Source organism: Microcaecilia unicolor, chromosome 1 (genome assembly GCF_901765095.1).
Source record: "Microcaecilia unicolor chromosome 1, aMicUni1.1, whole genome shotgun sequence".
Classification (NCBI taxonomy): Eukaryota; Metazoa; Chordata; class Amphibia; order Gymnophiona; family Siphonopidae; genus Microcaecilia; species Microcaecilia unicolor.
This window is the reverse complement of record NC_044031.1, coordinates 149,225,184-149,248,810: the sequence shown is the minus strand read 5'-3', so window position 1 is coordinate 149,248,810 and position 23,627 is coordinate 149,225,184. Positions and strand designations below refer to the sequence as shown.

Here is a 23,627-nt window from a genome sequence, read left to right as displayed (position 1 = left end):
TTATGTGGGTACCTGGAACTGTGTGTACTTTTATTTAATTTTTGAAGGAACATTACATGGGTAGTTTTCTTTTCATAAAATATGCTTGCTACAAGCTATTTCCACAAATAGCTTCAGGGAGAGATGTGGCACAGTTAAGTTAGCTTGCTGACTTTTGAAAATACCAAGTACATACACTGTTTTGCTCTCAAAGGATCCTCTTTCTATTGTGTGATTGAAAGAACACACTTTAAGAGTGCCATTTAACTACTCTCGGAAGGGCAAATTTCAGACAGGTCAGTTTACCTGAACAAAAGCTATTTAGTTAGCAAATCTAAGAGTGTAAGTAATTTATGGCAAAATTAAGTACAGTATTTCTAAATATCATGAAATTCCCATGGAATATTTTTTTCAGGCAGCATATAAAGTGATTTGGAGTGGTAGTTACTGAGATGCGGTAAAAGTCAGCCATTTATCATATCTTACATTATTGTGGAAATCACTAACCTGTGATAACACAGTACTGCAGATTACTGACTCCTGTTGTAGAGGATAGTGCACCTTGTGATCAGCTTTGCAGGCTGCGCTATTCAGCTGCCTGGGAAATTGGGCCACTAATCACCCGACTGTAGCCCCCTCCCCACCTGCTTTATTCTCCCCCTACCTTCAGGGGAGCTCCAACCCAGGCCTACCTAAAGAAATAATATTACTACTAAGGGTCCAGCTGCCATATAAGCAAGACTACTGCTAGGGGTTGCCATTTTGAACCCAGTGTTGGCAGGGGCAAGAGCAACTGGGAGTCACTTCTGCCCCATACTCCTGGACCAGCAATGCTTTTTTAGGTAGGCTTGGGTTGGGGGTCTTCGAGGGAGGGGGAGTATGGACTAGGTCCAGGAAAGCCTACAGTAGGGTGGGGGCATGGCTTGGCATGCTGCTAGGCAATTTTCTTCTGGAGAGGGGATGAGGGATTTAGCAAGGTTAGCATTGGGGGGAGGGGGTGCCAGGCCATGCTTTTGTACTTGTGCTGGCCGCTTTAAGACATTCTTCCTGGGAACATTGGGCTGTATTTTTGGATTTGCATAATAATGAGATGTTTTACATGTATTTGCATGCTTTGCATCACATTTTTATGTATCCCATGGTAATTTAATATGTGTTGCTGTAATATAGCACATTTTATTGCCATTTAACACATAAGGGACAAATATGATGCATTATTCCTTAACTCACCTTAGTAACTAACCCTTTTAGTCTTCCTGCCCCTAGTAAATAAATACATGTCTTTAACTTACAGGTTGCATATTTGAAAAGGGACCCAGGCAATTTTATGATGACACTTGTGTGGTTCCGGAGAAGTTTGATGGTACGTTGATCATGTTTGTTTTTGTTTTTACTGTGGGAACAGAGTACAATTTTTTTTGTAATTGTTCATCTTTGCTATCAGAAGGTAAGTAGGAGGGGGTTAACTGGTGCTGTATAATACAAATGGACAAATCTCGTTCCCCACCAACTTTTCTGAAGCTGTTGTGGCTTGGATGTGAATGCAATAATCCAAAGTTGGCACAATCATACAAGGCACTTGATATGAAATATCTCTTTAAAGAATGCAGTAAATCATGATAACGCTGATGATCTTTACCTAGGAAGAATGTTGGGCTTTGACTTTTATTTCCAAAATATAATTGAAATTTGCCAGATTTCTAGGGTCTTAAAAATTCTTAACATCTTGTAGGTGGAAGACCACGTTTTCTAGGGAGCAAGCTGGTCAAATGTCAAATCAAATATATATTTTTAAATTTGCATTTACTAAATATATACATGTAAGAACTTGAAAGGAAAAGCAGGAAGACAATTATAACAAGAAAAAGTAGAATTACTCCAAAAACATATTAGCTTGAGCCTGTTAACAGTCTCTTAGCTTCTGTGAGAAACTGCAATTGGTTTGGATAAAGAAAAAAACCAAACAAAAATCTTGTTGAAGAAATACCAACACCTCATTTACAGGGATAATATAACTGAAAGTATCACCTATGGACTGGACTTCTTGTCTGTATGTTAGAAATTTCTTCCTTCACTCCTGAGTGGCTTTTGTTAGATCTGGAAAAACCCTAATCTTTTGTCTTGTAAATTCAGCATTCCTAAACCAAAAGAAAAGTCTTACCAGATGATCAGGATCCTGAGGAACAATAAAAGTAGCCATCAGGTTAGCTTGACCCAAATATCTCTGTCCGAATGTTCCAAAAACTCTCTTAAATCCAAACTGTCTTGAGTCATTCTCTAACCTGGAGCATTCTGTTTTCCTTCAACATGAGGTTTTCTTTTAGTTGAAATATAGTAAACCTTAAAAAAAAGGAGGGAATGCTTTCTTAAATAATTCCATTGATGACAGAATAGGGTGCTCTGAAAAATTCAGAAAACATAAATTTAAAATAAGCGCGGAGAATTTTCCTTAATTTCAAGTCCTCTAGAAGTTAGCTTTTTGTCTTTTACTAAAGCATATTGAACACTCTGTAAGTCAGTCACCTGACTTTGTTCAGCATCACACATTCACGCTCATTCTTTTCAGTTATTTCCTTAGAAATTTGATGGTTACAGAAAAACAAACAGGCTTATTTTTGAAAGAGAAGGGCGCCCATCTTTTGACACAAATTGCCCTTCTCACAGGGTCGCCCAAATCGACATAATTGAAAGCCGATTTTGGGCGTCCTCAACTGCTTTCCGTCGCGGGGACGACCAAAGTTCATGGGGGCGTCTCGGAAGTGTAGCGAAGGCGGGACTGGGATGTGCCTAACACATGGGCATCCTTGACCGATAATGGAAAAAAGAAGGGCGTCCTTGACGAACACTTGGACGACTTTACTTGGTCCTTTTTTTTCTTACGACCAAGCCAAAAAAAATGTACCCTAAATGACCAGATGACCACCAGAGGGAATCAGTGATTACCTCCCCTTACTCCCCAGTGGTCACTAACCCCCTCCCACCCTCAAAAAAGTTTTAAAAAAAATATTTTTTACAGCCTCTATGCCAGCCTCAAATATCATACCCAGCTCCGTGACAGCAGTATGCAGGTCTCTGAAGCAGTTTTAGTGGGTGCAGTTCACTTCAGGCAGGTGGACCCAGGCCCATCCCCCCCTACCTGTTACACTTGTAAATGTGAGCCCTTCAAAATCCACCAGAAACCCATTGTACCCACATCTAGGTGCCCCCCCTTCACCCAAAAGGGCTATGGTAGTGGTGTACAGTTGTGGGGAGTGGGGTTTGGGGAGGGGAGGTTTGGGTGGGGCTCAGCACCCAAGGTAAGGGAGCTATGCACCTGGGAGCAATTTCTGAAGTCCACTGCAGTGCCCCCTATGGTGCCTGGTTGGTGTCTTGGCATGTCAGGGGGACCAGTGCAGTACGAATGCTGGCTCCTGCCTTGACCAAATGGCTTGGATTTGGTCGTTTCTGAGATGGGCGTCCTCGGTTTACATTATGGCCGAAAATCAGGGACGACCATCTCTAAGGTCGACCTAAATTTTGTGATTTGGGCGTCCCCAACCGTTTTATCGAAACGAAAGATGGACGCCTATCTTGTTTCAATAATATGGGTTTCCCCGCCCCTTCGCCGGGACGTCCTGCGAGGATGTCCTCAGGAAAACTTGGGCCCCCCTTTCGATTATGCCCTTCAAAGAGGCTAATGTTGAAATAGACTTATGGAGCAGTGTAATCACATCCCACAAAGCATAATAGTGTCCGGTTTTACCAAAGGAGAGAGATTCAGCAATGGCTCCTGTTTCTGTGCCAGTACCTGGTCTACTTGTGGTAAACATGTTGCTCTCTGAGTTTCTATGACTTCTTGCTTGCTGCATCAGGAGCACTCTCTCCAACTGCTGCTGTCCTTAGCGGTGTCTGTACTACTGGCTGGGAGTGCGTCTCTACATCTGGGATGCCGACTTTTCCAGTATGTTTATGAGCAGCTTTGGTATCATTGTTTGTCTAAAAGGAGAAGATTGCTGGGTCTCAGAAGGGAAATCCTAGGTCTTCCCCTAGAGTTTTTCCCCCCATTACAAGGAAAGTCCTCAGAGCACTCCTCGCCAGATCCTCCCTTCAAGATGCCATCTTGACCCTAAGTCTACAAATCAAATAATTTTAGTGCAAAAACACTCTGTTAACTATACAGGCAGAATCACCATGAAAACAGATACAATAACAAATTAAATTAAGAAAAACAATGCAAGATACAAATTGCCGTCACCAAACAGTTTTGTAAATATACCCCCATCCTCCCTACCCTAACTTCCCTCAAACCACTCTTCTCCGGTCAAATAAATGGCGAGGAGACAATTCAAATTAAATAATTTTAGAGATCATGGTGTACTTGACCCTTGTTGGTGTGAATTTTGGGGTTGCCCTGGGCATGGGACTTTCTTTGTCTCTCTGCTTGAATCCCTGTAATGTGACGATAACGAGCTACTATTTTGATATTTCTTCAGTTTTTCACACCTTGACTCGTGCAATTACTCTTGACCTCTTTAAAGCTTTAGGTTTGGTTGCTACCATGCATAGCTTGTTTGTGTCATTCTGACTGGCAGATTCCATCAGGTAAGGAGGCTTCTGTACCTCAAGGCACTGCGCTTTCTGCAGTTTTAACATCTTTTGCCATCTGTTTAGGGAGGTGTGATTTTTCTCTTTTGGAATGAATATATAGTTAATAATATAACAATTGCTTCCACCTTAATAAAATCTTAGCTTTAGATGTCCTTGCTGAACAATTCAACAGCAAACTAGCTCTTAATCTAAAGATGACAGTGTCACTTTGGGTAAGTTGCACCATCTGCCTCTGATGAGTTGGTCCAGCGGAAAGTTGTGAAAATCACTGTACTTCTCTTGTTTATAAAGAAAGACAAATCAGGTTTGGACTCTTCAGCCTGGAGATGAGATGACTGAAAGAGAGAAGATTTTATTAGAAATCTGTAAAATCATTACAGGGGTGAAACGTAAATAGGGAACAGTTATTTAGGCTTTCAAATAGTCCTAATTGGTGGGGGTGGGGGGAAACGACACTCTATGAAACTGATAGGTATCACATTTAAAACAAATCAGAACTCGATGTACAGTCAGGCTGTGGAATGTGCTGTTGAAAGTAGTGGTGAACACAGTTAACATAGCTGGGATTAAAAAGGATTTAGGCAATTTCCTGGAGGAAGTCCATAAACCAATATTAGCCATGTAGGCTTGGGAAACCCAGCGCTTATTGGTTGCTGTGTTAGTCCACTTGAATGCATGGTATTGTCCTTGAGTCTAAACTTACTCAGAGGAAACAAGTCGAAGCCGTGGCCAGATCTGCCTTCCATAAACAGAGTAATGAGGAAACTGAAATATATATTGCTGCCAGCTGACTTTAGGATTGTATTACAGTCCTTCTTATTAACCAGCATTGACTACTGCAGTGCAGTTTGTGTAGGTCTCCCTGATTTTCTGATGAAGGTATACTGTAGCTTGTAGGGAATGTGGCTGCTTTCTTAATGACCTATTGTGGTATTTTGACTGAATTACACCAAGTTTGAGGGACCTCCAACGGTTACCTGGTGCCTCAATAATAAAGTTTAAAGGCACTGTGCTTATGTTCAAAGTCATAAGGGAATGGCCTAATCTGTTTACTTCCTTTCTATTGTATTGTAGTTTCTCTGTTACTGCTCCTTCCGGAACTTCTGCAGTAACCCCTCTTCAGTCCAGTGTACCCCAGGGTTCGGCTCTTTCCCTACTCCTATTCAACATTTTCATCAGCCTGCTTGCTACAGGACCACAATATTCATTTTTTTCATATATGTTGATGATATCTTACTAGTATATCCCGTTTCTCCTTTTGACCTGAACTAAACCTCACTTTATTCAGCATTGAAAGCTTTGGCCCACTGTTTGATGCTGCTTTTAATTCCTAACTGGTCACCTGCTCGTAACCGTTATCTTGTCTTCCTGTCTTCTGTAGGCCCTTTCCCTATGTGTCCTATCTGTCTGTCCTACCCTTATCCCTTGTTTGTCCTGTCTGTCTGTCCTGAATTAGATTGTAAGCTCTTTTGAGCAGGGACTGTCTTTTCTTCATGTTCAATTGTGAAGCGCTTTGTGCGACTGGTAGCGCTGTAGAAATGATTTGTAGTAGTTTTGTAGTAGTAGGTTATCCTCCTACAGACTTGTACTAAACCTTGCTAAAACTATTGCATGCTGGATTTCTGGGCTATTATCCAAACCCACAGTCTCTGTTACACTTTTTGACCTTCCCATTGTTTCTGTTGACTGTTTCAAATACCTTGGGGTTATTATCGATTCGAAATTTGTGTACGACCAACAGATTTCTCAGGTTGTAAAGAATGGATTTTTTTGGCTTCTGTGACTGCAGTCAATTAGGCACTTTTTTGATTTTTCATCACTACATACTTTGATTCACAAGTTTATCATGTATATTGGTTGGATTACTGTAACATGGTTTACACAGGGCTTCCTCAATCTCAATTTTGCCACCTCCAGACCTTACAAAATTCTCCAGTCCACCTGTTATTTAGGGCTAAACGCTTTGACGCAATCACTCCTTTTTTAGCAAAAGTACACTGGCTCCCATTCTTTTACTGTATACAATTTAAGATGTTTCTACTTACCTATAAAACTCTTCACCTTGGCAACCCTCCTTACTTGGCCACTTTAATTATCCCATACACTGCTTCTTGTGCTCTTTGGATAGTAACCACCTAGTACTGCCCACTACGAATCTACCCGCTACTCTGCATTTTTCTTCCTGGGTCCTTTCCTGTGGAACAGCTTACCAGCCAATATTAGATGTGAACTTTCCCTGTCCAGATTTAAAAATAAACTTAAGACCAGTTTATTTCAAAAAGCCTTTGGCTTTGTTCCCAGTTAATTAATCCTTTTGGGTAAAGCAGAGACACAGATCTTCTTCCTTCTCTTTTTCTCCTATTCCCTTCTTCCCTTTTACTCTCCTTAACTATGTGTGAATGCTACTTTACCATTTTATTGGAGTTCCTTTCTGGTTTTATATTTTATTGTACATTGCTTTGACCTCTCTCTGAGCAATGGCAGTATATCAGGTTCTTAATAAACATATAGGATCTTCTGGAGGATTATATCCTCTGTTGGCTTTGTTATGCTCATCTGGAAAAGCACTTGTGTTTGGCCTGCCACCTAAAAGGCAAATTCAGCAGAGACATGAAATTGGTATTTTGACTGTTGACAATTGAGTCAGGCACACAAGTGGATATAAGTATTCTGTAACACAATCTGTTTGCTCCTGTGTGACACGGGATGCCTAAATATAGGGGTCCGCTTATAGAATTTCCCCTTGTAACATAGTAGATGATGGCAGATAAAGACCTGTCCGGTCCATCCAGTCTGCCCAACAAGATAAACTCATAGTATAAGGTATGATGTGATACTAAATATGTATTCTGATCTTGATTGTCCTTGCAAGTTTGGGGGCACAGAGTGTAGAAGTCTGCTCAGCACTGGCCTTTTTCTCCACTTACGGAAATTGAACTTGTCCAGCCATGATCAAAGCACAGACCATAGAAGTATCGGTACCTTCAGCGGTTGGAATTAACTTTAACCAGATACCTGGATAAGTTATCTGGATAATCTTAACTGGTTATCTACCCACTGCAAACAGCCCCTTTAAGGTTTAACACAGATCTCTAGTTGATTTTACTTGCATCCACATCCAGACATAGGAGCCAACTTTTCAAAATGATTGGGGGTGCTGAATTTTTTATTTTTTTTTTACAGGTGGTGAATCCTCCTCTCCCTCCTCCTCTCCCCTTTCTCCCTCCTCTCCCCCTCCCCCTCCCCCTCCATTCATATCCAGCAATTCTCCTCTCCCCTGCCCTCTCCATTTATATCCAGCAATTTTCCTCTCCCCTGCCCTCTCCTCCATTCATATCCAGCAATTCTCTTCTCTCCCCTACCCTCCCCTCTCATCCATGTCCAGCGAATTCTCCTCTCCCCCCTGCCCTCCCCTCCCTCCATCCATGTCCAGCGAATTCTCCTCTCTCCCCTGCCCTCTCTTCTGTGTCCAATGATTTCTCCTCCCGCCCTTCCTCTCCCCTCCATGTCCAGTAACTCGCCCCAAACACCACCTGCCCCTTTTCAGCCCCCCTCTTCCGAGTTCCAGGCCCCCTCCCTCTCCTCAGAGTTCCAGGCCCCCTCCCTCCAAGTTCCAGGCCCCCCTTCCCTCCCTCCGAGTTCCAAGCCCCCTCCCTCTGAGTTCTAGGCCCCCTCCCTCTCTGAGTTCCAGGCCCCCCTTCCTCTCCTCCGAGTTCCAGGCCCCCCCCTCCTCAGAGTGCCAGTCCGACCCCAGCCCGACCTCTTCTCCCACAACAGTCCTCCGCCCTCGCTTTCCTGCGGGCCACCTAGGATTTAAAGCTCATCTTACCTCGGGGTCCTGGCGGCAGCAGTGAAAGGCAAGGAGCAGGCTCGGCGCTTCAGCCTTCCCTTCCCTTCTGTCTCAGCTCTGGTCCCGCCCTTGCGGAAACAGGAAATGAGGGTGGGACCAGAGCTGAGAGAGAAGGGAAGACTGAAGCACCGAGCCTGCTCGCCTTTCACTGCTGCCGCCAGGACCCCGAGGTAAGATAAGCTTTAAATTCTGGGCGACATGCAGGAAGGTGAGGGTGGAGGACTGTTGAGGGAGAAGAGGGCGGGCACCGGGCAGGTCGGACTGGCTGGGAAAGGAACTTCTGATGGGTCAAAATATTGGGGTTGCTTGAGCACCCATGGAGTCGGTGCCTATGCATCCAGATGTGCCCTTTAGTCAGAGTTGACTTCTGTGGACCATACAGTGAGGGACCGTCTCCCATGGTTTTCTTGGCACAATACAGGAATGGATTGCCATTGCTTTCTCCCGAGGCATGGTTAGATGACTTCAAGGAGGTTTAATTGACAGGAGATGGCTGAAGCAGTCTACACCCAAGGAGGTTTAATTTCTTCCCTAAATGCAGCCGCCATTTGATAAACTCAAAATACATTACTTTGAATGGTGGCAAGCTCTGCCTACTGGCTTCTGGCAGATAAGGGGCCAAGTGTGCTCCTGCCTTCTGTCAGTTAAACCTCCTTGGGTGACTTGCCCAAAAAGCCACAAGGAGCACTGTAGGATTTGAAGCTGGGCCCTCCAATTCCCAGCCTGCCCTTCTAACCATTACGCTACTCCTCCGCTCCTGCAGTTGCATAGCATCCCAAAACCTAGAGCCCCCCAATCACCACCTTAGTTACTACAGACCCACTTCTAATGCCATGGTAGAAATGGGAAAAAAACTATTCCTTAGTACAGTTGGCGAACTGCAGAACTGAACATAAGAACATAACTGAACTTCTAATGTTTTTTCTTAATGAGGATAGTTTTCAAAGGTAAAGGGAAATGGGACTTGATATAGCGCCTTTCTGTGGTTTTTGCAACTACATTTTTTGTTACAAAATTATCTGCCCGAAATGTGGGTAAATTTTATACATATAGGGCTAGTTTCTATATATCATGCTGAAAAAATCAGCACTGAAAAAGTTAAGCACAGTTTATAGACTATGCCTAAATCTAGGTGTAGTTTATAGAATACGCCCAGCACCTATTTTCTGCTACTATATTTAGTTGTGGCTATCTATGCCAATGAAAACCTGGTGTAAATGCCAACGCCTAAATTGTGCATGGAACGGGCATATTCTGTAACACTGCTCGTAAATTCAAGGAACATCCATGACCCACCCAATGCCCCTCCCATGGCCACACACCCTTTTCAGAGCCATGTCTTAGAATTTACGTGCATCACTTTATAGAATACACTTAACAGTTATGCACATAAATTCTAATTAATGCCAATTAGTTTCTATGATTGCTTGTTAAGTGCAACTAATGGTGCTGATTGGTTTGTAGCTAATTAAGTTGCGCTCACAAATCCAGAATATGACTGGATTTGTGTTCAATTTAAGTCGCACTATATAGACTCTGGGGGATAGCTTGCATGTGTAAGTTTACCAACTATTTGGGAATGTGCTTGGGAATATTCAAAAGTGGGCACACGTTTTAACCCGGAAATGTTGTGGTCCCCAAATAGCAGGTGTAGGGTTATTTTCAAAGTTGAAGTACTTTTCTTTGAAATTGAAGTTCACTGAGAGAAAACGCACTTTTTACCCGTATGCTCAGTTATAAAAATTTCCCCCTAAATGTTTGTAGTTTGCTCACATTAGTTACTTTTGCAATATTTTATCAAAAAGATAAAATATATTATAAATGGGTTGTTTAGTGTGTGCAATTGCTGGCTCCAAGTGCTATTAATGGCAGAATTACATGTCCCAAGCTATGTATTGTGTTCCCTGATGCATAATTATATTACAAAAAATTGTGTATTCCTTTCGAGAATGAACACTGAATGATGGTCATGTGCAGTAGGTATATAGGGGTAAGCTTTAGAAAAGGCTAAGCCCTCTGTTTATCAAACTTAGGGCTAGATGCACTAAACCTTAATGACCCTCTAACAACCCTTTAATGAAGGAAATTCCTAACCGTTGCATGCATTAAAGGCCTTTTTCCTACGAAGCAACCAGCTAACGAAAACGAAATGCAAAGGAGAAACTACCATTGAAATGTGGACAATTCGGAATGCACTAACCATACCGATGATTGCAACGAATCATTTACCGTCAGAAATTTTACGTGTGCTCAGACCTGTCGTTAAGGCCCCCTGCACTATAAAAATCCAAGCCAGCATGTTTAAAAAGAAAAGTGAGATACAAACACGTGGCTCTCCGCTTTCCCCTGCATCATTACAAAACAAAACATACTGCTTCTCCCTGCAGCTTAAAAATCCTGTCTCTCCCCTTCTCCAACAGCTTTGAAAATTAACATATCCCCTAAAGCCAATTTTCCCAGTACTGTAAACAAACTGCAAAGAGGTCTTTTGTTACAAAAGGGGATTTACGAGGGTCCGCCCTTCTTTTTAGAGTTATCTTCAACTGCACTCTTCTGCTAGATCAGACAGCTAAAAGGCTTGCAGGTCGGGACCCCCCCCTCGCACGCCCCAGTCTGATGTAAGCAACCTACGTAGGTTTAATAGGTTTGTGGCTGCTCTGCGCATGCTTAAGGAGCAAATTAACATCGGGGATAACGTATGCTTGATACATTGTACTTTTCAATACCGCACCGAACATTTCTGAGCTGTTTTTGTTTGTGCATTCTTCGTTGTTTCAAATTCGTTAAGCACTTTTACGATTTAGATTTTTTAACGTTTGGTTGATGCATCTAGCCCTTAGTTAAACCTATGGGTTAAGGTGTGACCTTTAACATGTGCATTAGTGTTGCATCTAATGCACAATTCACCAGAGGGTGTAAAGTGGTTAAGTGTTTAATGGTGACAGAAGCCTCCATCTCATCTCCAAAGGATGCTTCCAAAAATGCAGTATCATCCACACAGCCTTTTGACTTTGAAACATATCCTATTTTCTCTCTTCTTTCTTCCTGCCTAATAAACCTTCACCCATAAAATGTGTAAATGTTTTCTTCACTCAATCGCTCTCCTACTGACCCAGTGAGTACCCTTGCATAGAGTGTTTTCTGACTAAGCAATTCTTAAAGGCAAAAAAAAAAAAAAAATCTGTCAGCTGTGTCAACCTAGAGTCCTGGGGCTCCCCTTTTTTCATTTCTGTTTTTGCATGATAAGCAGCCTAGTAGTTAAAGCAACAGACTGAAAACCAGGGAAGCTGGGGTTCAAATCCCACTGAAATTCCTTATGATGTTGAGTTGTGTCACTTAATCCTCCATTGTCATAGGTACAAAACCTAAGTACATGATTGTGTTAGCATGTTAAATTGCATAAAATGGGATTTGTGGTAAATTACACACTTTAATGTGTGTCAGCACACTAATTGGTAATGTTTGTTAGTGAATTTAGCCCATAGACTGTGAGCCTTCTTGAACAGGGATTATACGTATTATAACTGTATGCAAAATCCTAGAGCTCAGATTTAGAAAGGCAGGTAATCAAATCTAAAATCCAAATGTGTGTTCATCAAAGGTGTAAACAAATGAATGTTTTGCATTTTCTAATATTAGATTAAATGAAAGGCCCACTGATGTTTACTATGTGACAGAAGTCTTGCTGTTATCGGTGCAGTGAAAGCAAGCAGTTTGTAAGAGAACGCATTAGTTGGATTTCAAGTGCACTGAGTAACTTGATATGAATAAGTTGTTTGCTGTAGCCTTTAATTGAGGGGTTTTTTGTACTATTACATTTTGTGGATAAGTTGAGGCATGTGTATAAAGCACGACTTCAGCTGTTCTGTGTCCAAATGCCTCTCTTCATCTTGCCTACATGCAGGCCACATAAAATTACTTGTGTTCTTGTTACCACATACATTTTTATGGATGTAACCCCTGAGGGCCCTTTTATGTACCCAAAAGAATCCTTTTTAAAATGACCTCCTTCTTGTTTTATTAATTGCTGTTCAGTACCCATTAAGGTGCATAGTTACCAATATGGGCTACTGTTAAAGACATGCTGTTTTAATACTAACTTGTTCTTTTTAGCACTGGATAGACCTAGTTACTAATTCGTGTAAATAACATGTAAGATAGCATGTTTTAACGGTAGGCCATGTTGATAACTTCACCCCTTAGTCTTGCCCTTCCATATTCAGTTATCTTGTTTATATCAGGACCAGTATTCAGCAGGACTTTAAGTAGGAGCAGCTTCTATCCGGAAAAGATCTACTCACTGAGTCCATACCCAGATTTTCAGCAGTACTAGTTCCGGGGGGGGGGGGGGGGGGGGGGGGGGGGGGGTCGTCCGAGGGCAGAGCCTGTGTGGAGTTTCTGTTTACCTGGTTTTTGGCGATTTTCAGGCTGGAAATCAGGTAGCTGCACAGAAAAAGTTAGGACACCAAAAAGGCTGTCTTAATTTTATTTGTGTACTTAACAAGGTTCCAGTCTGGCACCCAGGTAAGTTTCAGATTTTCTTAGAGGACGAAAGAGCTGATAATGCATAATCTTTACAAAACTCTTTCTTTTGTATGATAGCTCGCAAAACTTAAAATATCTATATGTTCACTGAAGTACAAAAATCCCTGTAATCAGCATTGTATTTAAACTTTTCAAGTTTTGTATGGGTGGCCATCACCATAACCACTTGCAGAAGGTAAAATGGGGTTCTTGAAGATCCAGAGGTGTAGGATTCTGACAGATTACACACAACTCCAACAGAGTGAAGCTCTCAGGCATCCATTTCTCAGCAATGATGTTACTTCCTCACTTTTTAAGTGTTTTTTTTTAATTATTATTTTTAGGTTACTGGAAGTGTTTACCAGAGCTGGGTTTTTTGTTTTTTTGTTTTTATATTTTATAAAAAGGATTATAAAAGGCAAACTACAATTCCTGCAACAAGTAAAGTGCTAACTTTTTATTTTTAGGTGATATTAAACAGGAGCCCGGAATGTACCGAGAGGGGCCTACATATCAGCGACGGGGCTCACTTCAGCTCTGGCAGTTTTTGGTAGCCCTCCTTGATGACCCCTCAAACTCGCACTTCATTGCGTGGACAGGTCGAGGCATGGAGTTTAAGCTGATTGAGCCTGAGGAGGTATGTGTTGCTTCTTAAGTGGAGGTCACAAATAACAGTACAAATTTTTTTTTTCTTCATTCTAAAATAATTTGGGATTTATTTTCAAATGAAAAAAGATTTTATTGATTAATTTTCTTGTACTAAGCATCTACATGTATTAGTGTGTATCTGGATGAATATAAGAATTGTTTATTTACTGGCGAGTAAGAGGGTAATTCTTGATACCCACTATAGGTGCTGGTTATGGGGCTTATTTTAAGCCTATTCTATAGAATACTAGCACAAATATTTGAAACATGTGTGCATTAAGGCATGGTCATTTATACCAGCCCTTCAGCTGGTGTAAATTTCCATGACAAAAAAGTGAAGGTAATAAATACAGTCAGAGACCAAAGCAAAACAAAAAGCACAAGGTGGATCTTCAGGAACAGGACAAAGGAAACTCTTTGTTGAATGGACACGGTGCGTGTTTCAGTGACCAAGCACCTGTGTCAGGGATCTAGTAAAAAACATATATATTCAAATTAAAAATACATAATACATAAAGTAATTACATATAAAAAGAGCAAATAATACAAAGATATAAAAATATGTAAATCCAAAATGGTACAAGATTACATTTGGTGAATTACTCCCCCCCCCCCCCAAAAAAAAAAACCCCAACAACTGGGCCCTGTTTAGTAAGGTGCACTAGTGTTTTTAGCACGCCTACACTTAGTGCTTGCACGCTAAGCATGTGGGCGCCTATAGGTATATTGTAGGCACGTACATGGTTAACACATGGTAAAAACGTTAACCCACTTATAATGCTGCTTAGTAAACAGGGACCTTATCTTGTTATCAAACTCTGTTGAAACTAAAAATGTCATAAAAATACTGACAGAAGAAATGGAAAGTGAAAGCTCTGCTTACCACAATACTGTTGAATGTTGATGTATATAAGAATGTATCGTCATCAAAGTTATAAACATGTAAATGCCCATACCTAAACATTAGCACACACATGCATGTAAATGATATAATTCTTTAATTGTTGTTGTTGTTGTTGTTGGAAGGTCTATGTAAAACCCCTACGTTTGCCTTTTTTCATATTGTACTGCATCCATCTTTGTCCTTTCTAGAATTTACATGCATCCCTGTGCGCTCTGCTTAAATTCCACTGATACACACATTTGTGTGCCATGTGATCATGGCACGTTCTTTTCCCCTGACTGATATTCTATAATTCTGTTTTACTCACAAAAGTGGTCACTTAAGTAAATGACTAATCCTGCCATTTACATGTCTTCCTACTGCCAAAAACTAGGTGGCTCCTTAAAGAATTACCCACTATGAGGGTAATTCTATCAAAGGGTGCCTAAATTTAGGTGCCAGGAAAGCACATATTTGAAAGTCAATTCTATAAAGAAAATAGGTGGCTGAAAACATGCCTATAATTAAGGTGCAGACACTTAGACCAGCCATAGAGCTGGCATACATGCTCACACCTAGTTTGCAAAAGAACACAAATAGATTATGAGGTCTTATAATCTACATGCACTGTTTGCACTCCTGCCCATGTGAGCCCCATCTACAGAGTATGTATCATCACAACTGGATGCATACTTACACAATACCACTTGGCCCGAAACTATTCATTTTCATGTGCATGTACACAAATGAATGAGGTGAAAGAGCAGCTTTATTCCCGAGAGCTTTGGTTTTGAAAATAAAGTCCTTTCTGTCGCCATTCCTAACATCTATGCATGTGTAATAATAAACTTTGTCTAAAAAATCCTGAGTGGAGTAGAATGGGTAAAAGTGAATTGATTTTTCACTCTTTCAAAAAGTTCAAAGACCAGGGGACACTCAATGAAATTACATGGAGGTACTTTTAAAACAAATAGGAGGAAATATTTTTTTCACTCAAAGAATAGTTAAGTCCTAGAACTTGTTGCTGGAGGATGTAGTAACAGCACATATCTGGGTTTAAAAAAGGTTTGGACAACTTCCTGGAGGAAAAGTCCTTAGTCTGTTATTGAGATGATGGATATGGGGGAAGCCACTGCTTGCCCCGGGATTGGTAGCATGGAATGTTGCTACTAATTGGGTTTCTGCCAAGTACTTGTGACCTGGATTGGCCATTGTTGGAAGCAGGATACTGGGCTAGGTGGACCATTTGTCTGACCCAGTATAGCTATTGTTATGTTCTTATGTTTTTAGCTAGAGTTACTATTGTACACTACTGTGTTAGTATGTGTTATTAGTAACTAAACTCCATTGCATAAAATAGGACTTGCAGTAAGTAATGAGGAACATTTCCATTACGTAACTTCCGCTATTTCAGAACCTGTGGGGTAGTTGTGTCCATCAGCCAGCAGGTGGCGATAAGAGAACTGAAAACTGAGTTGAGACATATCTTTCTTGGCATCCAGTCCAGCTTCTCAGTACTTTCTATCTCCAGAAGGTGAATGGACACACTTTTCAGCCTCTGGTCCTGAGTGCTTTGCTTCTGGTCCAGTTCGTCAACTGATCCCCAGTCAAACTTTGCAGGTGGCTTGAGTCTGCGGAGTCATATTTGGAGATCTTCAGATCCCTATCTCTGGTGCCTCACAAATTTACTTCTTCCCTCCCTTCACCTCTCCTCTGTTTTCTGTGGAGCTCTCCTTTTCTAGCACAACAACCTTAAAAAAGAAAAAAAGAAGGGAGAAGGAAAGAGGTTTGCTAAAGTGTGTGAGACAGAGTATCGGTCCTGAGCCTTTCTCATCTGTGGTAAGACTTGTAGAGACTGTGAGCTTGGGGGAACTAGTGTCAGTGGTAAATCTGACTAAAATTTGACTCGGAACTGCTTGGAGGGGGCTGCAAGTTCTACTTGCTGCATGGGAAGGATCCTGACTCACTACTTGGGACATGTTGTGCTGTGCTTGTGACAGTCGGGGTGAATGACAGCTGCCACAGAGGCAGTTAGGCAGTGTTCTGGCTGACGGATTCACTGGCCGGTGTCAGGGCATCGCAGTGCATGCAAGCTAGGAATCCCATGGGACATGGAGCAAACAGTCGATGACGGCATCCTTTCTTCAGCACCAGGGAATCAGAGTTTACCCATATCTCGAGCTCTGGCTCATTCATGCATTGTCCTATTCGGACAACTTGTCGGCGACAGACAGAGTTGTCCATCTTTGGCAGTCGGGGTTGGGTGATCGATTTTGAGGGTTAGGTGATCAATTTTGAGAAGAACAGATTAATTCCTTTGCATACGCTGGAGTATCTGGGCATTCTAATCAACACAGCACAGGAGAGGATCTTCCTCATGGAGCGCAGGAGGTCGAAGTTTGTTCAACAGATTCATCTTCTCAAGTCAGTGCAGGCCCAGGGTCTAGGACTAGGTCTAGGCTCTGGGGTCAATGACAGTGGTGATAGAAGTGGTGCCATGGGCAAGGACTCATATGCAGCCATTACAGGAATCTCAGCCACTGGTCTCCCTATCACAGAAGTACAACCTTCTTCATTGGACGCTGGTTGCTAGACGGAGTATGCAGTGGTAGTTGTCGCCCAGGAATTTGACCATCGTAGCTTCCATTCCAATAACACAATGGGAGGTGGTGACAACGGATGCCAGCAAGTTGGGTTGAAGAGCTCATTACAAGTTCCATCTGGCACAGGGCATCCGGACAGAACAGGAGTCTCAGTGGTCGATAAATTGCTTGGAGCTCAGGGCAGCGCAGAATGCCATATGCAACTTCACTCCCTTTCTGGAGGGCGCTGTGGTCCAAGTTTTTTCCAACAGTTCAACGTTGGTGGCTTATATTTATACAAGCAAGGTAGGACCAGCAGATGTATGATGGTGGCAGAGGCGGCCTCTCTCATGAGTTGGGTGGAGAAAAATCTCTGCTTGTCAGCAGCTCACATCTCAGGATCCTTGAATGTGGAGATGGACTTTCTCAGCAGGCACTCCTTGGACCCGAGAGAATGGGAACTATCTTGCCAGGGGATTCAGCTGATAGTGGACTGATGGGGTTCTCCGCTTCTGGACTTGATGGTGATGAAAAGGAATGCCAAAGTACCTAAATTCTTCAGCTGTTGGAAAGAACTGGGATCAGTGGGAGTTGATGCCCTACTGCAGCCCTGGCTGGAGACATATCTACTGTATGTCTTCTCTCCTTGGCCCATGGTAGGCCGTGTGTTGAAAAGGATCTGTGCCTAATTCTCGTAGCCACGGATTGGTATGCGGACCAGATTTGACTACTGGACAGGAGTCCTCTTCAACTTCTGCAGGTACACTGAAGCAAAGTCTGGTGCTCATGGAGGATCCGTGCCCTTTTGGTTTTACGGCTTTACTATTGAAAGGGCTCAGTGAGACGAAAAGTTTATTCTGATTCAGTCATTGCTACCTTGCTTGAGGCTCAGAAACTGTCTACATCCATGTCATATTCGAGGGTGTGGAGGATGTTTGAAGGCTGGTGTTCTGAGCGTGGACTATCTCCCTTCTCTGCTCAGATCATGCATGTCCTAGTGTTTCTCCAAGCAGGTCTTCAGAAAGGATTAGTGTATGATTCTGTTTCAGGTGCCAACTACAGGACATCTCTTGCGGCTTATCCGGATATTATTTGACTCATGCGGGGAGCCATCCCTTTCATACGCCATGTCCAGAGTGGAACCTTAATTTAGTCCTTCAGGCACTTCAGAAGCCTCCTTTTGAGCCATTCCAAAAGGCCTCCTTGAAAGGTCTTACGCTAAAGACAGCTTTCTTGGTGGCTATTGCATTGGCACTTAGGGTTTTGGAGCTTCAGGCTCTTTCTTGTTGGGATCCTTTTTTCTGTTTTTCAGAGGTGGGGGGGGGGGGGGGGGGGGGAATGTCCCTGCACATGGTTCCTTCTTTCTTCCGAAAGTGGTATTAGCATTTCATATCAGCCAATCTGTGGAGCTTCTGTCCTTTCAGAGAGGACGAAGAGGCTCAGTATTCATCGTGAAAGCTTCTGGATGTGCATAGATTCCTCTTTGGATATATGGAAGTCATGAATGAATTTTGCCAATAAGACTATTTTTGATTTTTGATAAATAGATGCATGGCTTCATGGCTTCCAAGCCCACAATTGCTAGATAGCTGAAGGAGACTATGAGGTCAGCTTATTTGCTTGTGGGGTAGCAGGCTCCTTAGACTTTGCGGGCTTGTTGTACGAGGTGTACAGTGACATGCTGGACAGACTGTACCTTACTGTCTCCAGCGGATATTTGCAAGGCAGCAACGTGGTTGACAGTGCATAACTTTACCAAGCATTACAGGGTGGAAGTTGCGGTGCACTTGGAAGTCAGTTTTGGGGCTTTGGTCCTCAAGGTGGCAACACCAGGATCCCAGCCACTTTAGGGATTGCTTTTGAACATCCCACATGTTCTGGAATATTGGGAAGCTATGTAATGGAAGGAGAAATTAGGTCTTAACTGATTTCCATTATTCTTTCCTACTATTCCAGAGGCCCACCTTGAGTTTTCTGAGATGTTTAGTTGGTGCGAAGTAATGGGTCAAATACCAATTGTCACCTTGCTTGGTGCTTCCTGCATATCTCTTGTTCTCTACAAGTTGTCCAGAGATGAGAGGGGTCCACACATATTTGCTTATGTTAGGTTAGCAAGTTGTACGTTTATTGTGTTTATTCTGAGTTTCTCCTTTGCTTGTCTACATAAATACTGAACAGCTGGACTGGATGCCAAGAGAGATATGTCTTAGCATAGTTTTCTGTTCTCTATTTCCATCTCATGATTGACAGACACAACTATCCCATAGGTTCTAGAATAGTGGAAAGGACTAATGGAGAGAAAATTATCAGGTAAAAACTAATTTTTCTTTTTGATATATGACGTCCAAATCCGATTTTGGAAATTTTGCAAAAGGTGTCAAAAAATGCAGTGCCAGACATGGTGATTTTTGAACCAGAAAAACATCTATTTATTTGTTTTGAAAATCACCCTGTGTTAGGCATTTTTGTGCTCAGTGTGCCTTTGGTTAAGGGCCATTTCCAAGCAAAAAACGTTCAAGAGAAAATGCACAAAACAAGCCATTGGGATATCTGGGGGCCAGCAATCTTACTAGACTGGCTACACAGACGTTCCAGCAGAGTAGTGGGGCAGCCTAGGGAGCACTGCAATGAACGTCACATAAAATGTCCCAGGTACACATCACATCATAACCTCCTTATATTGTATGGTGAGCCCTTCAGGAATAGTTAAATATCTACTGTACCCAGCTATACACCACTACAATAGCCCTTATGCCTGCAGGTGTCACCTATATGTGGGTTCAGTAGGTATTTTGTGGGTTTTGGGGTGCTCACACTTTTCACTGCAATTGTACCAATTAGAGTGGGATATGCGCCTGGTCCCCTTCTCTATAGTCCACTATACTGATCTCTAGGCTACTCCAGGGACCTCCTTGCTGCTTTAGGAGGAATGGCCATTATTTCTGCAGCTGTCATAAAGCCTGGTATGTACTGTCATTTTCACCTCGTAGAGGGTTGGGATGGGGTCAGTGACCCATGGGGGATTAAGGGGAGTCATGCCTTTATCCCTCCAGTGGTCATCTGGTCAGTTTGATACCTGTTGGCACTTAGGGCCTCTTTTATTAAGATGCGCTAGCGTTGTTTGCGCACGCTAATATTTAGGGCTTGCTAAATGTTGGCGACGTCCATAGGAATATATGAATATCGGTAATGTTTAGTATGCCCTAAATATTAGCGCATGCTAAAAGCTCTAGCGCACCTTAGTAAAAGACCCCCTTAATGTTTATTGAAAAAGATCTAGTGAAAAAAATCCTATGTTTTGCCTTGGACGTTTTTACAATGTTCCATTGTCACAGAAAAACATCCAAATCCAAATTGTAAGCCCGCCCTAGTCCTGCCCAAAACATGCTGTTTTGAGATTTAGATGAACTGCTTAGAAAACCATCTTAAAAATTAGTTTCAAAAATAGCAATTTGGATGTTTTTGTGAAAAACACGTCCATATATGCCGCTTTTTGCTGTATTTTGGATGTTTTTCTGTTTCGAAAATGAGCCCCAGTGGTGTTAACTGTATTTGTGTACACAAACAGAGTTGCACACATTAGTAACTAGCTCTATATCTCCTTTTGAGAGGTTGGGGCTAAGAAATCAGAATGCCATTCACAATTTTTCATCTTTTTTTCGTTGAGGTTCTACAGTGTGACTCATTTTATAACAGGGCTGCTCTTCCCTTTATCCTACAGATGTAAAGTGGAAATTCATGCCTAAATGCTAAGAAGTCCATAGATATAAAATGTGCTTCTTAGCATTTTGCGTGTGCTAATTCCATCTAGATTGTAAGCTCTTTGAGCAGGGACTGTCTTTCTGTGTATGGTGTACAGCGCTGTGTATGCCTTGTAGTGCTATAGAAATGATAAGTAGTAGCACATGTCATGCTTAAGTAAAAGTGCTGTATGGTATATTTGAATCATTCAAATTACAATTTGTCACTTCTTGATCTTAATGCAGTGACAGGGATTGTATTGTATATTCTTGTTTACTCCCTTCTCCTATAATGTGTTGCATGTTCTGAGTGGTTATATGGATATTTAAAGAGATAACTATGATATTTCATGACCTGCTGAAATTTATGGCTTTGAATTATGTTGTTATCTTATCTGGATATTTTTTAGGGTTACTGTAACTGCAGCCAAGAAATTGAGATAAAGTTAGCCAGGCAGCAGCTGAATATTGCCTCTATCTGGCTAACTAGAAATCCCTCCCCTGACCGCACATGCAACCTTCTTACTTTATATGGCTCAGTTTTGGCTGGCCATCAACTTGTCCAGCCAGAGCTGATCTGTTGGTTGCTGGCAGATTTTAAAAATGAAGGATTTATAGCTGGGTGTAAAAGTTTAGGCAACCCTTGTGTAAAGTTGTGTGGTAGCTGTGTTAGTCCACTTTTAAAGGTAATAAATAGAAATAAAACATAGAAAAGAAAATAAGATACCTTTTTTATTGGACTAACTGAATACATTTTTGATTAGTTTTCAAAAGTAACCCTTTTTTCTTCTGATCGGAAATAAGCAACCGTTGACAAATAGAATGTAGAAGTGAAACACAAAAGCATTCAAATGACAGTCTCACAGGAAGAGGGTGGGGTAGGTTAGGTGAAAAACAGGGAGAGCTAGGTGAGTGAGAGATAGGGAGAAATAGATTGCTGATAATAGAGTGACAAAGCAGTAGAATTGTATGGTTTACAGTGGGATAGAAAGCCCAGTCTTTAAGTCCTGTCTGGTGGGTGTAAAAATATTTCATAATTTTCACTTCAAAGGTCTTACTTTCCTGGATTGTCTTAAAATTTCCTTTTAGTATTCTTATCATAAGATCATTGATGCAGTGTTCTGGTTTTGTAAAGTGCTGTCCCACGAGGTTGGCATTGGAATGTTTAATATAGTGCTGTGTAAACTGAGTCTCGTCTTTAGCATCTGGCTTGTTTCTCCAATATAGCACCCTTCTTCACACTTTTTGCATTGAATGATATATACCACATTTGAGGATGAAGGATCCCCTTATGCTGAATGTTTTTCCCATATGATTGGTTGTGGGATCCTGTGAGATGTGTTGGCACAGTTTGCAACTAGGTATATTGTAGGGACGTGCACCATTCTCTTCTTGTGAAATTGTGTGTTTCAGTGCATTGTTACTATTTATCTAGAGCTTTTAAAAATAGTTTTAAAGTTTAAAAAAAATCAGTAAATATGGCAGATGAAAAAATGTGGGCATTCTTTCAGGTAGTACTTTGACAGAAATACGTTTTCAAATATTTCCTAAAGCCAGCTAAGAGTCATTCTCTTTTTCCTTTTGGAATGTTTCTCTTCCTTGCAGAACTAGTTCAAGAAATATTTGTGATCTCCTGGCATATAATATGTGTTTGAGATCTCCCTGCAGATTTTCCATAATATTTAAATCTCCTAAACCATAGTTGTTTTTGAGGTTTGTTTCAGATTGTTTTTCTGAAATATTCAGTTCAGTTGCTTCACTGACTGTGGAACATTAGCTAGCTTCTACATAAGGAGTAGGGGAGAGTGGGAACTAAAACCATGGGTTCCAGAAACTGGAGCACACAATGTCTTGAAGTAAAACAAGGTTTACTGATAAAAGTCTCTGGAACCCGTGGTTTTAGTTCTCACTCGCCCCTTCTCCTTGAGCTTCTCTGTGGGATTATTTGAGTTCTCTACACACGTGAATTCTCTTTGGAGCTTTTACATAAGTACATAAGTATTGCCATACTGGGACAGACCAAAGGTCCATCAAGCCCAGCATCCTGTTTCCAACAGTGACCAATCCAGGTCACAAATACCTGGCAAGATCCCCCCAAAAGTACAAAATATTTTATGCTGCTTATCCCAGAAATAAGCAGTGGATTTTCCCCAAGTCCATTTAATAATGGTCTATGGTGGAGATGGAAACCAGTATTGTAAAATACAAGTGTAAGCAGCAGAAATTGTGCAAGAGGGAGAAAGAGGAAAGGTGATTTATAAGCTGAGTACCATTGAATGATATAGGAGCCAAGGTAGAGCCCTGTGATACTGTACCACTGCACTTGTATGGGCTTGATTGAGTATTGCTCCAGGGTACAGTTTCTCACAGAGAAATGTGATGTAAAACTTTAGTAAAAGGACCTTAAAGTCTAGGATTGCAAGGAGTGTTTGCTCAGTGCTATGGTGGAGATGGAAACCAGTCTTGTAAAATACAAGTGTAAGCAGCAGAAATTGTACCTGCCTTGCAGATGTGGATATTTATACTTGCTGTTGATCAAGTGAAATGTCTACTTGAGTAGATTGGCATATTATGGGGCTCATTTTCAAAGCAGAAAATCATCCAAAAAGTGGCAGATGGATTTTTTTTTGTCAAAACGTTCAAATCGCTATTTTCAAACCCCATTTTTAAGACGGTTTTCTATGCAGTGAGTCCAAATCACAAGGGGGCACGTTAGTGGCGGGATTTGGGCGTTCCCAAAAGTTGTACGTTTTTCTGCCATAATGGAACAAAGCAAAAACATTTGAGGCTAAAATTAGAAGGTTTAGTCTAGACCTGTTTCAGTCACAACTAAC

At 41.7% G+C, this 23,627-nt stretch overlaps 1 protein-coding gene across 7 annotated transcripts in view; it reads left to right on the top strand.

Annotated features, from left to right (window-relative positions):
• Positions 1-23,627, top strand: part of ETV1 (ETS variant transcription factor 1) — a 210,364-nt gene that overhangs the window by 162,906 nt on the left and 23,831 nt on the right. For all 7 annotated transcript variants that reach the window (XM_030201254.1, XM_030201263.1, XM_030201247.1 and 4 more), the window contains 2 exons: positions 1,274-1,342; positions 13,408-13,577. In XM_030201254.1, coding sequence (XP_030057114.1) covers positions 1,274-1,342; positions 13,408-13,577 — 239 coding nt within the window. The remainder of the gene's footprint in view (positions 1-1,273; positions 1,343-13,407; positions 13,578-23,627) is intronic.